Consider the following 16,351-nt stretch of genomic DNA (forward strand, 5'->3'; position numbering starts at 1 on the left):
CACTCACATCACACAACCATCACGTACATGTCTCGTGCCAGTCACTGTTCTAGGCTCTGGGGATAGAACCACAGATGAAGTAAAGTGCTCCCATTCAAATGGCCAGAGGCAAGTACGTGTTTACTCCATCAAGTGGTGACAAGTACAAAGGAGAAAAGTTAAGCACCAGTCTTTGGTGGTCCAGTGGTTAAGACTCAGCACTTGTAATGCAGGGGACGCTGCTTCAATACCAGGTTGGGAGACTAATATCTCACATGCTATGTGGTATGACCAAAACCCCCCAAATAAACCGTTTTAAAAAATCCAATTTAAAGGGGAAGAAAAGGGGGACTTCCCTGGTGGTCTAGTGATTGAGAATCTGCCTGCCAATGCAGGGGACATGGGTTCACTTTCTGGTCCAGGAAGATCCCACATTCTTTGGGGCATCTAAGCCCTTTTTCTGTAACTTCTAAGGCCTGTGGATGGCAACTATTGAAGCCCACATGCCTAAAGCCTGGGCTCCACAACAAGAGAAGCCACTTCAATGAGAGAATAACCCCTGCTCACTGCAACTAGAGAGTGGACTCCGCTTTTTGCAACTACAGAAAACCTGCATGCAGCAATGAAGACCCAGTGCAGCCAAAAATAAATAAACAATTTTTAAAAATCTTTAAAATTAAAAGGAAGCAAGAAAAAGGTATTGAGGCAGAGGAGCTGGATGGGAAGGAGGAGGTGATACTGTGAATGGGTTGGTCATTGTGAACTGCACCAAGAAGTGGACATGACCTGAGATCTGAGTAACGTGTGGGAGTGAGGATACCTGTGAAAAGAATATTCCCAACAGAGGGAGCCTCAGACAATAAAATCTTGGTGCTCAGAGCTATAGACGCTATAGAAGATACCATGGACACTGTATAAAATACTGTGGACACTGTATAAGATACTGTGGGCAGTGTATAAAATACTGTGGACGCTATAAGATACTGCTCTTCATTCACTTACAGTCTAGTAGAAAATTTCTTAAAAGATGAAAGTAATTATAATAAAAGGTAGAGTATGAAGCTCTAAATCAGTCAAGGAAAGATACTTTTTCATCCTGGAAACTGGGAGGGAGAGAAACCTGTACTGGCCACAGTACAACCACAATTTAGACCATATTGTTGGAGGAGGATGGACCCTGTAGAGAGAATGGCACCTACATGGAGGCAGGACCGTGGGTGCAGGTGAAGGGGGACAATTGTCTTTAAAAAGTCAAAGAGCTATCACGTGGAAGAAGAATTGGAGTAAGTTTCAGTATCTCTAATAGGCAGAGTCCAGAACCGATGTACATAAATTTCAAGGAGGCAGATTTCCACTCATGATGAGATCCAACTTTCTAACAAAAGAGACTGACCCCAAGTGGGGTGGATGCTGAGACAATCTGGTGGCTCCCAAGTATTAGGGGGTTACCCCTTGCCTCCTCTTAAGCTCTCTGTGCTGCTCCTTTTCTTTACAGCCAAGTCTTCCCTAACCCCACCTCCCAGGTTGCCTCAGGCAGAGCAGGGTTCAGGCAGGTGTGGGGAACAGGCAGGGTTCAGTGGCGGCAGTGAACGTGGTGCTGCGCATGTAGAGCCCAGGATACTGAACGGAACATAGGTGCATGCACTGTCCTCAGAGACTCCCAAGGATCCCGTGGCAATCACATCCTGTACTGAAAGCAGTCCCTCTCCAAAGGCTCCTTAGGGCCTGTTTTTCCTTCTGGCCATGACGTGTGCTCAAGGCTTCTTGCTAATTCTCCTCTTCATTCAAGCCAGTGTCATTATCAATGCTGCATTTTGGCACAAGCAGGAGCTTTCTTTTAAGGACAGTACTTAAGAGCTCTCAGAAAGCAATCTTCCCTGCCTAAGAACGGCCAGGGAAATGTGGCCTGAGAACCACATGGCCTGATTCTAACTGTGGATGCACTCAGGGCATTTCCTCCATTGCTCAGCACACACCCATTCCAGGCACAGCACTGCAGCTCTGGGAACACATCTCTTTCCCTGGGCTGGTCACCACCCAGGTCCCTCCTCCCTGGGGCTATAGCTCCAGGGTCAGAAGGAGACCATGGTAGATGGAGGCAGGAACTCTGAGGGTACAAACCTGGCACACACAGCAGGCCTCCTGACTTCTGGGCCACACCCCACAGATGTGCCAGAAAAGAAGCCCCCATCTCCAAGTGCTCACCACACCCCACCTGGTGTTCAGGTTATCCTGGCACTTCTTCACTTCCGCACTGCGTGGGTGATTGCTCTCTACCAGGCTGTTGGCAGCAAGGTTCACGCCATCAATCTGACTCATCAACGTCTTCATCTCCTGGTCCAGGATGTCGAACCTGATGTGGACAGAGAAAATGAGGATTGCTAAGGCAGCAGCGGCTTTTGCTTTCTGCCCCGCTCTTGCTTTCTTCTTCTACCTCCTTCCACCAGGTAAGAGGGGAGAAAGGAGAAAGGTGTGCTGACACGCCCTCTTTTCTGGTTCATGGGTCCAGTTTCTTGGTTTAGCATTTCCTGGATGAGGCTAGGAGAGACCTGGTTACTTATACAGGCCAATGTCTCAACAGAGATGGAGGAAAAATGAGGTGTGGGCGGTGTTGACGGCCACAGAAACCATCTGCCACACCTCCACTGGCTCAGCTGCTGTTCATGAACCCTAATTCCACTGCCTCCACCTGAAGGATACCTCCTCAGTCAGGTGGTCCATCCTGGGGAGGAGAAGGGTGAACTACTGAGGCTGTGGGAATCCTGTGTTATGAAAGCTGACTCCTCTGAGATAAGAGCCCAGGTCCCTCCAGCATCAGCATGGGACCACCAGGGCAGGCTCAAGGAGTAGCCTCTTGCTCTTAGCTCCTTGGATTCTGTACTCAGGATGCTGGGGGCAAGCCTTGCCATGCCGGAGTGCTGATGGAACTCCAATACTGGAAATGAGAGTGGCCTTGGACTGACAGTTTACAAACTGGTCTCTGAGGCCCCCGAGGGTTCATGTGGTTTAGGGACTGCCGCCAAAAGAGCTTATGGGGTCTTCCCGCTCACCTCCCCCTTAGTCATGTCCCCTCCGCTTTCCTCTGTGTTACATATCAGGGGTCCCATATACAATTCATTTGAACAAAGGCTGCTGTCACTGAAAAGTCATCGAACACTTGAACTAGAAAGAGCCCCTTTGGGAAAGGCCCCGGGGGTGAAGTACCCAAAGCCAGATGAGAACTCATGACTCTTGGTGCCTGGCCTCTGGGACAAAGGGTGTCCTACAGCCTCTCAGAGAGAGGCTTGCTGATCTGGAGGCTGTCTGGGGACTAGGAGCGCAGACTGTAGGGGGCGGTGAGAGGGGAGGGCCAGCTCTGACCTGTGCTGCACGACCTCCAGATCCTCCAGTGTGTCCGGGATCTCCATCTGGGCCAGCCACTTCTCCTTCTCGCCCATCCACAGCAAACAGGCGTCTGTCTCCCCAAACACCGTGTACAGGTCCAGGGCATCCTGCAGCCTCTGCCGCCGCAAGTCTGCCTGGGCCACCACCTGCTGGTAGAGATCCCGGAGGGCCTGCAGCCGGTTGGTCACATCTGGGGAATCCTGGAACCCTGGGGGAAAGTCCTGCGCCTGCTGTTCCAGGTGCTGCATCACTCCGCGGCTCTCCTCCAGCTCCTCCAGGAAGTCCTTGTGTTTTTTCTCCAGGGCCCGTGTGGCCCCTTCATCCTGCCCCACATCTTCCCCTGAGAGCAGCCGGTGGGCGTCCTGTAGCCAGGCCTTCAGATCATCCGCGTCGCCCTGGAACTGGAAGAAGTTCTCAGTGTCCTGGAGGTTTTTCTTGCAAAAGGCAGCCAGGTCCTTCAGCTCATTCCACTGGTCAGACACCTTCTTGATCCGGACCTCAATCCGCTCGTACCCAAACTGCTTGCGTGCCACCATGTCCTCAGCCTCCCGGAAGATCTGGTCTAGGTGGGCATCCAGCCCGCGCAGCTCATCCTCAAAGGCCTTGTGCTTACGCTGCAGGATGAGCACGCTGGTCAGGTCCTTGCCATAGTCCAGGGAGGAGTAAATCTGCTCCTTCTCCTTGATCCAGCTCTCGGCCTCATCCATCTCCCAGAAGAACTTACAGAGCTGCTTGGACTGCTCCAGCTGGGCCTTGCGCCCAGCTGCCGTGTTGCTCAGCTCCTCGAAGCACTTTTCCAGGTGGCTGACACGATCCCGGATGACCTGGGGGTCACAAGGCTGGTACCCTGGGTGACATGGGAAGAGGAAGGACAAAGAAGGTAAGGGCTTCATTATCTCTGCGCAAGCTTCAGATCAGGTGCCAGACTAGAACCACACCTAGAACCTGCCATCTCACTGGGGATTGGGATGGGATTGGGATGCAGGAGGTCTCAGTTGCCCAGAGGACAGGCTTTTAATTAGTTCTTTATAATGAGTTTCCACTAAATCTTCAGGAATTAGTGGGATTAGTTCCCACTAAAACTCCAGGAATAAGAGAGGTTAAAAGTTGGATCAACTCTCAGTAGAAATGCACAATGTGAAATTATTTTTTAAAAGACCCAGGCATTAATTTCCAGATGATTCTTCCGAGAGGCAGCAGGGGTCACCTATCTAAGACCAGAAGCTATAAACCTAGCTTGTCTCCACCATAACTTAAACTAGCCAAGAGAATGAAAGACGAAGGATGCCTTCTTGGTGCTTACACACCTTTCTGATAATAGATGACCGAAGCAGTCACCTGCTTTCTGAACAATTTTGCTCTCCCTCAAACTTCTTTCTTATACCACGTGTTGATGAAAGAGGCAGAATTCTACAGCTAGACTTATCCACCCTGGGGTGCTGGAGTGTTGGGCCAGAAGCCTCAACAGAAAAACCTCAACCCGCAGCCTCACCTGACCCCTCAGTGAACTGCAGGGTGGCTGTGGTGATGGCCTTCACTTTGTCCCCTTGGATGGCAATGTCAGCCTCCATCAACTTGTGTTTCTGTAGCAAGTCCTCGACCTCCAACAAGTGCTTTCCAAACTCAGCAGACAAGAGGTGAGCCTGGCGAAGAGGACAGACAGGGCAGAGGGAGTCAGGAGAGGTGGAGAGACCCATGTGCTAGGAGAATAACCTTCCGAAGTGAGGGTCCAGGGCACTGGGGACCAGGGTGTCAGATGCAGCTGGAAAATGCAGCTGCTCAATGGGAAAGAGGCTACAGAGCAGGAGCATCCACTGGGGGTGCCCATCAGAATCATCCAGGGAGCATCTTTCAAGAGTTCAAGCCCTACACTCAGTCTGCCCATGTGCCCCAGGGGTGGGACCTGGGTGTACGTATTTTCAGAAAGTTCCATGGGGGACTTCCCTCATGGTCCAGAGAGTAAGACTTCACCTTCCAGTACAGGGGATATGGGTTTGATCCCTGGTCGGGGAGCTAAGATCCTACATGCCTCAGGGCCAAAAAACCGGAATATAAAACATAAGCAACACTGCAACAAATTCAACAAAGACTTTAAAAATGGCCTATATCTTCAGCATAGGGAACACATGTACACCCACAGCTGATTCATGTGAATGTATGGCAAAAACCACCACAATACTGTAAAGTAATTAGCCTCCAATGAAAATAAATAAAAAAGAAAAAAAGATGTTAAAAAATGGCCTATATCAGAAAATCTAAAAAAAAAAAAAAAAAAAAGGCAAGCCCCGGTCAGTCTGATGTGCATCCTCAGTTGAGAGCCACCGTGATAGTGAGAGAGGAGACTCAGACTTCTCAGGGGCCCTGGATGCCAAGGTCTGGATGCCAACTAGAGACAGATCGTGATTCCTCAGTGATTCTCCAGGCTCCTGAGGGAGGTCTGTCTCGTCCAGGCCCTGCAGGCCGGCACCTGTGTTAACTCTGAACCCCAGATTTCTTGATCACTGGGGATACAGCAGACTGGAGCAGAGCAAGCCAAGCCGTGGAGAGGCAGATGCCATCAGACACTCTGCTGCCTTAGATGCTCTGCTCTGACTCGGCCGTGGGGCTGGGAGGTGCCTATGGAAGCACAGCTCGCTGAAGCCCCAGGGGGACGGGGTGGGGTGGGGGTGGGGCAGGGTGCCCGGGCCCACCTTGATCCCGTCCATCCAATCAATGCTATGCAGCATGTCCTGGAAGAGCTTCTGCAGGTCCAGTGTCTTCTCCAGCCTCTGGCGCCGGGCCCCCAGCAGCTCCTGCAGGTAGTCCCACAGGCGCAGGATGTTGTCCTTGCGGGCCGTGATGCGCTTCTGGTCATGGTAGTTCTCCAGCTCCAGCTCCTGGGCCAAGTCCTCCAGGGCCCGCACCCGCTCCTCGTAGGCGGCCGTGTCTGTCTCGATGGCCTCGTGCTTCTTCTTGGCGGCCTCCACTGCTGCCAGGTCGTACCCGAAGTTATCCTGTCCCCCAGGGAGGAAGGAAAACAGGCAGCTTGGTTAGGGTCCTCTTGGTTGGTCCCCAAGCTCAGAGAAACTGCAGGTCTTTTAGGAGCAACTTCTGTAGAAAAAAGTTCTTTCCCAAAAGGTTACTTCTGCCATCTTTTTCAGCCTATCTTATCAGCGACGAGTTCCAAAGACTAAATGTCTCATAAGAAGCTTTGCAAGAAGCTCGTGATTTTACTCACTGCGCCATCCGTGTGGGTATAACACTGGGTGACTATCACTGACAGAGCTCTTTTCCCACCTGCTGGCACTCACCACCCTGCCTGGAGGGACCTGCCCCATTCTGGGCAGGAAGGGGCTTCTTACTGGAAACCCTGCAGCTGCACCCAGAGGGCTTGCCCCGTGCTCTCTGGGGTAACTGCATACTCTCCAGTTCTTTCAGAATGCTTGCTTTCGCCCTTCCGGATGGAATTGATTTGATGCCAAGATCCAAGTGGGAAGGGACAGACGCTCTCATGGAGAATCAGTCCTGGGGTCAGGTTTTAGCTAGTGAAATGTGACACAGTCCTGAAGGCCAGAGTCCAAGGGGCATGTCTGACACTCACAAGGTGCACGGCTTCTATTGCATCCCCAGAGGACCCCTGAAATGTCGACTTGAACTCTGGCTCTGGGTGATGCTCATGGTTCATGGGGGATAGCCTTTGGGGCCATTTTTGGATTGTGTGGCTCTTTCCTAAAATGAGACTTAATAGGGAATTCCCTGGAGGTCCAGTGGATAAGACTCCATGCTTCTAATGCAGGGGGCCCAGGTTCGATCCCTGGAGGGGAACTAATAGCCCACATGCTGCAACTAAGCCCATGCACTGCAATGAAGACCCAGGGCAGCCAAAAATAAATAATTAAAAAGTGAGACTTAATCGAGCTGGGAGAGTTCCTTTTCAGATGTCAATCCTGACCCACCCAATCACAGGGAGCAGGGATGCAAGGCCCGTGGAGAGGCTTACCCCACTCCGCCCACCCCACCGTCGCAGTGCCAAGTGCACCCCACTACCTGGGCCACGAGGCGCTGGTTTTCGCTGAGCCACGTCTCTCTCATGGCAGCTTTTCTGTCAAAGCGCCGGGCCAGCTGCTCCAGCTTCTCCTGCCGGATGAGCTCACCCCTCAGGGCCAGCTCCCGCTGGTACTCAGCTTCCTCCAGGCTTTCCCAGGCCTGTATGGGGTGGCAGAGGAGAGCTCTTGGGATTTGGGGGTACCATCCCAACTCTTTCACCAGGACTGAGTGATTTGAGGAATCTAGACAGAACCTAGCCTTCCAGTTTTCCTGTTTAAGCCAACTGAAGATTCAGGGAGCACTGATTACGACCTCCCAGTCCCCTCTTCCCCTAAACTGGCCTTCCCGTAAATCGGTCTTGGTCTCATATAGTGTTATTGCCTCTGTGGGTGCTCAGTAAATTCCTGCTGAGTAAATGGCCACCACCATTCCAATGGAATTTCCAGGTGGTGGTAGGCCTCCAAATCTCCAAAGTGTCACAAGGCATTCGCCTTCATTAAAAGTAGTTGATATTCCCTAAAAGCCCTCCAGGTTCTATAGAGAACAGGCTATAAACTGGACTCTGGGCATCTGAGGAGGGGACTGCACAGGTGGACAGTGGGTAGAGCCTGACCTCTCAGTGCCACACTTGGATAGTACCCCCAACAGCCAGCTGGGCATTGTTAACAGCACAGAGTGGCTTGGCTTACCCCTACCCAGGAACCATTCCCTATGCCCTCATTAGGAGAAGCTCAGTTAACCCACTGGCAAGCCTGCTGAATCCCCATTCTCATAGCATTTGAGCTGGAACTGTGTAGCAACTGCCTCTTTTTCTTTTTTATTTTTTCTAAATTAAAGTATAGTTGACTCACGGTATTGTATTAGTTTCAGGTGTATAACATAGTGATTCAATATTTATATAGATAAAGTTATCATAAAATATGGGCTACATTCCTTATACTGTACATTAAATCCTTGTATCTTATTTATTTGATAGGTAGTAGTTTGTACCTCTTCATCCCTGTCTCCTATCTTGCCCCTCTCCCCATCCCTGAATGGAAGGATGGTGGGTCGAGTCTGACCTCTCAGGGCTGGGCTCAGACAGCACCCTCAATAGCCAGCTGTGTCACTAACAACAGCACAGAGTGGCTGGACCGAACCCTTTCCAGGGACCATCTCCTGTGCTGCTCTCAGGAGCTGAATCAACCCCCTGGCAACGTGAAATGAAAAACGCCGCTGTACCCGGTTGATGTCGGACACCAGTTTCCCATCATGGGGCGTATACACTTTCTGATTGTTGGCTCTCATCCGGGACTGGATGGTAAAAAGTAGGACTTCCAGATTCCCCTTCTCCTGAAACCTGTTGAAAAAACAGAGTTTGGGTGATGAGTGTTGAGATTCCCACAGCCAATTTTCCTTTTTTAAGTAAACATGGAACCCTGGCATCTTGGGAGCTTGGATAGCAAAGCATATTTCTCTTTAAAAAGTAAAAAGAAACACAACATTGTAAATTAACTATACTTCAGTAAAATTTTAAAAAGTAAAAAAAGATAGAGGATCTATACGTTTTACCTCTTACAACATTAGTCTATCATACTCACCAACTGAGACCTAATAGGGGCTGAGTATTTGCAACATAAATCAAAGAAAACACAACTACTGCAGTGTTTGTTTATCATTTGTTTCCACGGGGGAATGGCTAAGTGTTCTGGAAATTCCTGTAGGTATCAAGTTTTACCAATCAATACAAAGAACTTCTTCCCTGTTCTACAAATGCTAAAGGCTCCTGACTAGCTCTTTACTCAGTTTTTTATGGTGTGAGTCAATAACCCTTTGAAGCAGCATTATCCACGTAAGAACATATTGCACAGAAAGCAACTTTCACCTGAGTACTAATGAGTCGGCTGTCCTGACAACTGTCCAAAAGTCCAGATGCTTCTGAGGGGGGAGGAAAGGCTGGGCTCTGGGAGGATCTCAGGGGAAGGGGAGGATGGCAGCAGGATGGATGTCTGGAACCCAGTGTCCAGATGAGCTCCAGGTAACTGAGTATTTTCCCATTTCTGCAAGTGGCCAAGTATCTACCCACTTTTTCCTCCTCCTTGTGGCAGCTGCAGATCAGATGGTAAGCAAGGTCCCCAGGCCAGCCCGAGGCCAGCCCATATACCTGCGGCTCATAGGCACGTCAAGGAGGCTGTGACCTCAAGCACTGTCTCACGCAGCCAAGAGATACCACCCCTGGGTGCAGTGCCTGGTAGACTCACGGGAGATATTACTTGGATTGGATTTAGGACTTTAAACATGGTTAGTGTCAGGCCAGAAATCAGACATTTATTTATAGTACATTCTAGACTCCGCATCTGGCCTTTCCCTGTTAGCAAGTCATGAATGAATGAGCAGGGGAGAAGCAAAGCACAGGTACCACCGATGAGCTAGAGATCCGCTTCAGGGGAGCTGGACAAGCTGAGGGCAGGCGAGCTAGAATGCCGTGTGTGTACATGTGCATGTGTGTGCACATGCATGGCTGTATTTGCATGTGCATATGTGCACACAGGCCCTGCACACACCGCAGTGGAGCAGAAGTCCCGAGAGGCAGGCTAAGTGCTCTGCTGATGGATGAGCAGTGACAGACGGGAGAGAAGAAGAAGGATGTGTCTGATGATCAAGGAGGCTGCACGTGGCGAGCTCTGGGGCTGCAGATGCAGAGGTCGTTACCAGAGAACAAACTCGCAGCTCGCCACGCAGGGAAGGGGAAGTCTCCAGCACAGGCTCTTTGAAGAGACTCTGAAGCCTGAGATTTCACTCCTGCTCCCCATTCAGGGATCTAGATCTGAGAAAGTACTTCCCTTGGCTATGAGTCAGGGGTTACTCAATACCCATTTCCTGCAGGCTGACAGCTTGGGAGCAGGGAGACAAGACGGGATAAAGCAGGTGACAGGCAGGCAGCTCTCTAACCTCCAGAATATGCCTCCCGGATCCCTTCTCCAGGCCCTCCCATCTTTGGGAGGTCATTTCTCAGCAGTTGATGCCCACCCTCCCGGGTGCTCGGGCCCTTACTTGGGTGGCTTCTCGATGGTGCGGTAGGTGCTGAAGGCCTGAAGCTGCTGCTGGACACCGGCCAGGGAGTTGGCGAACTTGCGGCTATTCAGGACAGTGATGGTCTGCTCAATCCAGGTGAGCAGGTCCGAGGCCAGCCCACTGTACTTCTCAATCATCTTCTCGGTCTCAATGGCGTGGTCAATTACCTAGGGAATCACCTTGTGACTCATCCTCATGAGAAGGGTGAGGATGTCAGTGAGGACGCCAACGGGGACCACAGTCTAGGTGGTCCTCCTCCTCGAAATCCCTAGAGTGTTTATGTTGGCTTTGTCCCCAGAGCCCAAGATCACTGCTGAGTAGAGGGCTGGATAGGAGGTGCAGGAGGGACCTGGTGTGTTTGGGATCAGGAGCAGCTCCCCCCTCCTGCATCCTGTAAAAGACTGGAAAGCTCACTGTCCCAGGACATCAGTCACCAGAGGAGCCAAAGTCCTGTTTGTTTAAAAATGGGTATTAAGGATCAAGGTCATTGGAAAAGACCCTGATGCTGGGAAAGATTGAGGGCATGAGGAGAAGGGGGCCACAGAGGATGAGATGGTTGGATGGCATCACTGACTCTATGGACAGGAGTTTGAGCAAGCTCCGGGAGATGGAGAGGGACGGGGGAGACCTGGCATGCTGCAGTCCATGGTTGCAGAGTTGAGTGTGACTGAGTGACTGAACAACAAGGATGGAAGGCTTCTAGGCACTGCCTTTGCTCAACACCAGTGCACAAAGATGAATGAGAAATGGTCCGTACCCTGGAGGGGCTGAGGACCCAGCATGAGGGTCTGTAGAATGGTGTGGCTCCCGGGTAGGCTATGGGAGCCTGAGAGATCTGACACCACAATAGACTAACAAGTAAAAGCCCGTTTTGTTCCTGAGGGAATGTTCATGAGATATAGGTCTGCAGGAGGAAGTTATGACCTCATTGAGGACAGATTATCAACCTGCGCTGGAATTCAGCTTGGGAGCCATTAATGTGGCGATGCTTGGCTTCAGAGGAGGTTGGTGGGAGTGATGTGAGCCCTTTTCTATGGCTGGGGTCCAGACATAAAGCTCTTAGGAGAGAAAGGGAGTGTCTGTCAAGGCCTTTGCACAGTGAGCAGGGATCCGGGGGCCCTGGTTTCACAGAAGCTCCATACCTTACCGACTCGTTTGCCCTCCACCGCCAGCACCTTCATCTTGGAAAAGTAGTGGTAAAACGCCACCACATAGGTAATGATGGATTTCTCATCAGGGTTTTCTGTGAAGACATCTGCAAGGGGAAAGTGTGGGCTCTCAGGACCAGTTAGAAGCTGGAAATGTCAGGCTCAAGGGGTTCATCTCCCTGTGTCTCCAGCACAAAGTTCAACTACACGTACTGAGTGACAGGTGAGAGTGGAAGAGGAATGGGCTGCGGTTGAAGCCAGAGGATGAAATCCACATTACGACCACAAAACAAGGAAGAAGGGACAAGGTGGGCAAGACTAAAATGGCTCCTGAGTGGGCAGGGGAGGCATCGGAGCCAGTCTGGAGCTGAAGAGCAGACGGAACAGAGCCCTGGTCCGGCCCCCAGGCCCACATTGTGTCCATGGCTTGCCCAACACCACCACACGCCTCCGGGTGCCCTGCCCGCCTGGTGGGCGCCAGCTCACCTTCAGGGTCGAGAAGCGGGATGATGCCCAGCTGACGCTCGGCCACTTCGAAGGCGTGTTCCAGGTTGTGCCGGGCGTTGGAGTCCTTCAGCTTATCGAAGTCGATCAGGTCGGGCCTGGGGATGAAGCCAGACTGTTAGAGGGCAGGGGGCATGGTGTCCCCCACTAGCAGGGCAAGGAAGTGGCTGGGCCAGAGGACTGAGAAGAGGACATGGGCTGGAGGAGGGAGTGGTGAGCACCAGCGTGTGGGGAAGGAGGATTTAAGGGAGGCAGGATGCTGAGGGTGAGAGGAGCAGGCACAGTGGGTTTAATGTGCCTGTGGAGCTTGGACAGTCACCTACATGCTAAGTGCAAAGTATCCAAACCCCACTCCCTCCAGGGTTCGCGGGCTCCCGCAGCCCACCCCCCTTCCTACCGGTGCTTATGGATCAGGGCGTTAAAGGCCAGGCCATCCTTCCAGCTGGAGGTGAAGTTGATGACATTGACGTGGGGGTAGCTGCATCCAAGAGGAACATTAAGACCTAAGAAACAGATTCTCTAGAGGTCCCTACAAGTGAGTGAAGTGGAGGGGAGGACCTGACCCTTCTCGAACGGCTTCAACAAGGCAGCAGCTGTTAAGTCCCACAGAGAGGCTCCCGCATCAGATGGGCCCAAGAGACACTCACCACCACCCCCCACCCCCAGACCCCATGGTCTGACCCAGGCAACTTTGGGATAGAATCCTATATTCCAGGCCTCTAAGAATCAGGTCGGGATAGACTTTGCATTGAATATGTCCAAGCTGCTACACTGGGTAATATGTGGGTGTGGGGTGAAGAGGGTGGTGGGAACATGGTAGCAGCTATTCCCCAGGGCATACCCTGCCGTCTTCATCTGACACCACAAGAGCAAGGCATCCTTGGCCGAGCGCGTCTCACGACCTTCCTGAGTTTGGACGACGATGTCCTGAATCTGGGGGCACGGGAACAAGAGAAGGGAGACAGATTTGCATCTGGCCCAGAGCTCTCCCTGGAAGACCCCCCTCCCTCTTTCCTCCTCTGGTTCCCAGCCCTGCAGCCTCACCACAGGCTGAGGCCTACGGTCCCAGAGGCCTGCTACCCTGCTGCACTCCCCAGGTCAGAGGAGACGGCTCCAATCAGAAACTCAAAGGGGAGGCCGAGAATAAATGCACGATGGCCTCATTCCTCCCCAGGAGGCACGACGCTGTGAGGGCCGTGGACGGCATGACTGCTGGAAGGTGTTGCATCTGGATTAGTGGCTCCTTTTGCCTTTTCATCCTCCCTGGTTCTGCTGTTATTACCATTTCATCATAGACACCTGCAGTGAGCGAGGCTGGACACCCGAGACCACTTGCAGGAGATCCTCAGGATGGGAGTTGAGTGTTATTTTTCTCCTCCCGGCCCTTCCCTCCTCCAACTAGGTTCTTTCTGCCCCAAACCAGCAGGTGGAAGACCCTGCTTTCCCTCCCTTGGGCTTCCTAAATTTCCTTACATAACAGACGTGGACTTTCAAGGTGGGAAGGGAAAAGCTTCTGACTGGAAAACACAGCAGCAGATCTTCTGCACTGTCTTTGCAATTTTTGAATCAAACTATTTAGAAAACCAAAGAGTTACCCATGTAGGGGGAAGGGGGAAAAAGCAGATCTGGCGAAAGCAACCAGATCTGAGTCCAGCTCCCAGTTTCTAGCTTCTCCCTCAAAAGACCACGACACTGGCTGGGCTGCTTGCGCTCAGCTTCAGCAAGTTGGTGATGCTCAGGATGGTCTCTCCGTCCTACAAGCACTGTCCCGGGGTACACATGCATGAACACTCACACTCATTCACCATCTTCTTAGATTCCGGGGACCCACCTGGAAGCGCAGGATGATGGTCCAGATGAGGCCGAGGACCAGGCGGTGGTTGCCATCCACGATGTCGTGGGAGCCCATGTTCTCCAGGTGCACACGCTGCTCCCTCAGGAACTGCAGGGCCTTGTCCACATTCTCCAGGCAGTGGATGCGCATCTTCCCCTTCGTGGGCTTTGGCTGAGGGACAGCATTGCCCCCACGGGCAGGGAAGAACCTCACGGTCACGCCTGGACCAGCTCCTGTCATCAGCATCCACCCTTCATGCCAAACTCCACTTCCACGTTTCAACCTCCTCCTTTCAGCAAAGTTCAGGGGTTCCCTCTTTGAGCACCCAGAGCTCTGCAAGTGGGCTGTACCAGTACTGTTCCTCAGTCTAAACAGAGCTTTGTGAGTGGTAATAGATGACATTCAGATAAATAACACAACAGGGAGTTAACTGAGCACTTACTATGTGCCAGGCACACTTCTAGGAACTATTTACTGCTGATTGGTGATAAGAGTGGCTTTCAGTTTGGTGACTATTAATGGGTTCATCCTGCCATCCGACCTCCTCCCTCCTCACCCTTGAATGGCCCCAAGTGAAGCTCAAGGGACCACCACTGCTGAGTAACTGCATCATCTGAAGGGTTCTTAGTGCTAACTCTCTCTAGTGGGCCTTCAGTGAAGGGTAAGAGGCATTCTTTAACTTCAGCCTGGAGTTGAAAAGGCAACAGAAGAACATGGAATCTTTCACTCAAACCCCAAGGATCTTAGCCTACATCATCAGGCACAGGTATCATTTTACATGGGGGAGAAATGAGACAAAGAAGGTCCTGCCTGGTAGGTCCAAGGTCACAGTGGAAGTGACGAAACAAAATATGAGCCCTGACCTGGTTCTCCTGCAGGGGCAACATTGCTGCTGGGTGAGTTACAACTGAGAGGGCCCGAATTAAATCTCCACTTGTAAGAGTGATGGACACAGAGGAAGATCTCTTCCATTATTTCCTCCTGGTTCCACGAAGGATGCAAATTCTTCAGCTGGGTAATGGCATCTGTCTTAGCCTTTGCTAGGAGGCTGAAGGTAAGAACACTGCAGGCCAGACAAAGATAACCAGATCCCAAGAGAAGAAAGTCAAGGGCTCTTTTTCTGAAGGAATATGAAGGAGGTGGGCGTGGCCAGAAAAAAGCAAGAAATTCTGAGACACTTCAGCAAAATTAACTAAAGTTTTGATTGATGTATTGGATGGAAAGTCATTGCATTTATGTTGGGATATATAGGTGGGGCTAGTGGTAAAGAATCTGCCTGCCAATCCAAGGGACACAAGAGATGTGGGTTTGATCCCTGGGTTGGGAAGATCCCCTGGAGAAGGAAATGGCAACCCACTCCAGTATTGTTGCCTGGGAAATTCCATGGACAGAGGAGCCTGGCGGGCTACAGTCTTTAGGGCTGCAAAGAGGTGGACATAACTAAGTGACTAAGCACAGCACACTTTTAGATGAATAAGTTTAGAGAACCAATCAGTCACACGGATACATTGCATCACTATTGCAGGTTGTGAGAAGTGGAGAGGCCCCAGATAGTGTCTCTGCTGCAGAGGGGACCCAGGACCAGCCACAGGGCCCAGGGGAGGGGCTTTACCAGCATCTCTCCGGAGAGCACCTCCAGCAGCTTGATGAGCATCCGCCCGTCCCGTAGGTCCTTGTAGAGGTCGGTGATGCGGCAGGACACGCGCGCCAGGTGTGAGTTCACCCATTTTGTGAAGGTCTTCTTCTGAACAACTTCCCGCTCATCTGTGTTGGGAGAAGAGCCTTGGGTGAGGTGCCTGAGATTGGCAGAGTCCATTTGCCATGCGATACGGGACCAGAGGGTTTTTCACCTTAACCCAGAATTGCCCCATCCCTGGCAGAGGAGATGGGTATATTTATTCTATCCCATCTGTTCTATCCCCCTCTGGGAGGCATTGGTGACCAGAGTGCAGCCTTCCGGTGACAGAGGTCCATGTGCCATGTCTAAAGGTAACTTCCAGCACCATGGTATCAAGGTGCCCCGAATCTAGTCACCTGCTTGCTTGTGCCCATCAGAATGCTCTGTACCCCTGGGTCAGCGAGCTCAGATTTCAATGTCAGGTTTACTCATCCAACAAACACTCTCTCTGTCTAGAAGGCTTTCTCTCTGCCCCTCTAACCTCATCCCATCCATTGCACCTAACTAGTCATCCTTTAAGAGTTAGCGGAAACAGTGCTTCTCCAGGAAGCTTTTGTGACCCCTAGGTTGGGTCTCACCTGGTGTGCCCTGAACCCTACATCTGCATTGCTCATTTCTCTCTCCTCGTACTTGGGTTAGTTGAAAGTCTGCCTTTCCTGCAAGATTGCAGACTCCTTGAGTCCAGCAAAATTGTCTGTCTTGTTCATCTCTATATCCCCAAAGCCTGGAGCCTGGCCCACAGTA

General features: G+C 51.6%; 1 protein-coding gene across 1 annotated transcript in view; it reads right to left on the reverse strand.

Annotated features, from left to right (window-relative positions):
- SPTB (spectrin beta, erythrocytic) overlaps window positions 1–16,351 on the reverse strand; it is a 126,895-nt gene that overhangs the window by 34,438 nt on the left and 76,106 nt on the right. The window contains exons 3-15 of the mRNA XM_070469485.1: window positions 15,542–15,693; window positions 13,927–14,100; window positions 12,937–13,028; window positions 12,493–12,573; window positions 12,078–12,193; window positions 11,586–11,698; window positions 10,423–10,610; window positions 8,611–8,728; window positions 7,390–7,548; window positions 6,054–6,356; window positions 4,856–5,006; window positions 3,340–4,210; window positions 2,195–2,332 (exon numbers count right to left, since the gene is read on the reverse strand). Coding sequence (XP_070325586.1) covers window positions 2,195–2,332; window positions 3,340–4,210; window positions 4,856–5,006; window positions 6,054–6,356; window positions 7,390–7,548; window positions 8,611–8,728; window positions 10,423–10,610; window positions 11,586–11,698; window positions 12,078–12,193; window positions 12,493–12,573; window positions 12,937–13,028; window positions 13,927–14,100; window positions 15,542–15,693 — 2,656 coding nt within the window. The remainder of the gene's footprint in view (window positions 1–2,194; window positions 2,333–3,339; window positions 4,211–4,855; window positions 5,007–6,053; window positions 6,357–7,389; window positions 7,549–8,610; window positions 8,729–10,422; window positions 10,611–11,585; window positions 11,699–12,077; window positions 12,194–12,492; window positions 12,574–12,936; window positions 13,029–13,926; window positions 14,101–15,541; window positions 15,694–16,351) is intronic.

Source organism: Odocoileus virginianus, chromosome 6, assembly GCF_023699985.2.
Source record: "Odocoileus virginianus isolate 20LAN1187 ecotype Illinois chromosome 6, Ovbor_1.2, whole genome shotgun sequence".
Lineage (NCBI taxonomy): Eukaryota > Metazoa > Chordata > Mammalia > Artiodactyla > Cervidae > Odocoileus > Odocoileus virginianus.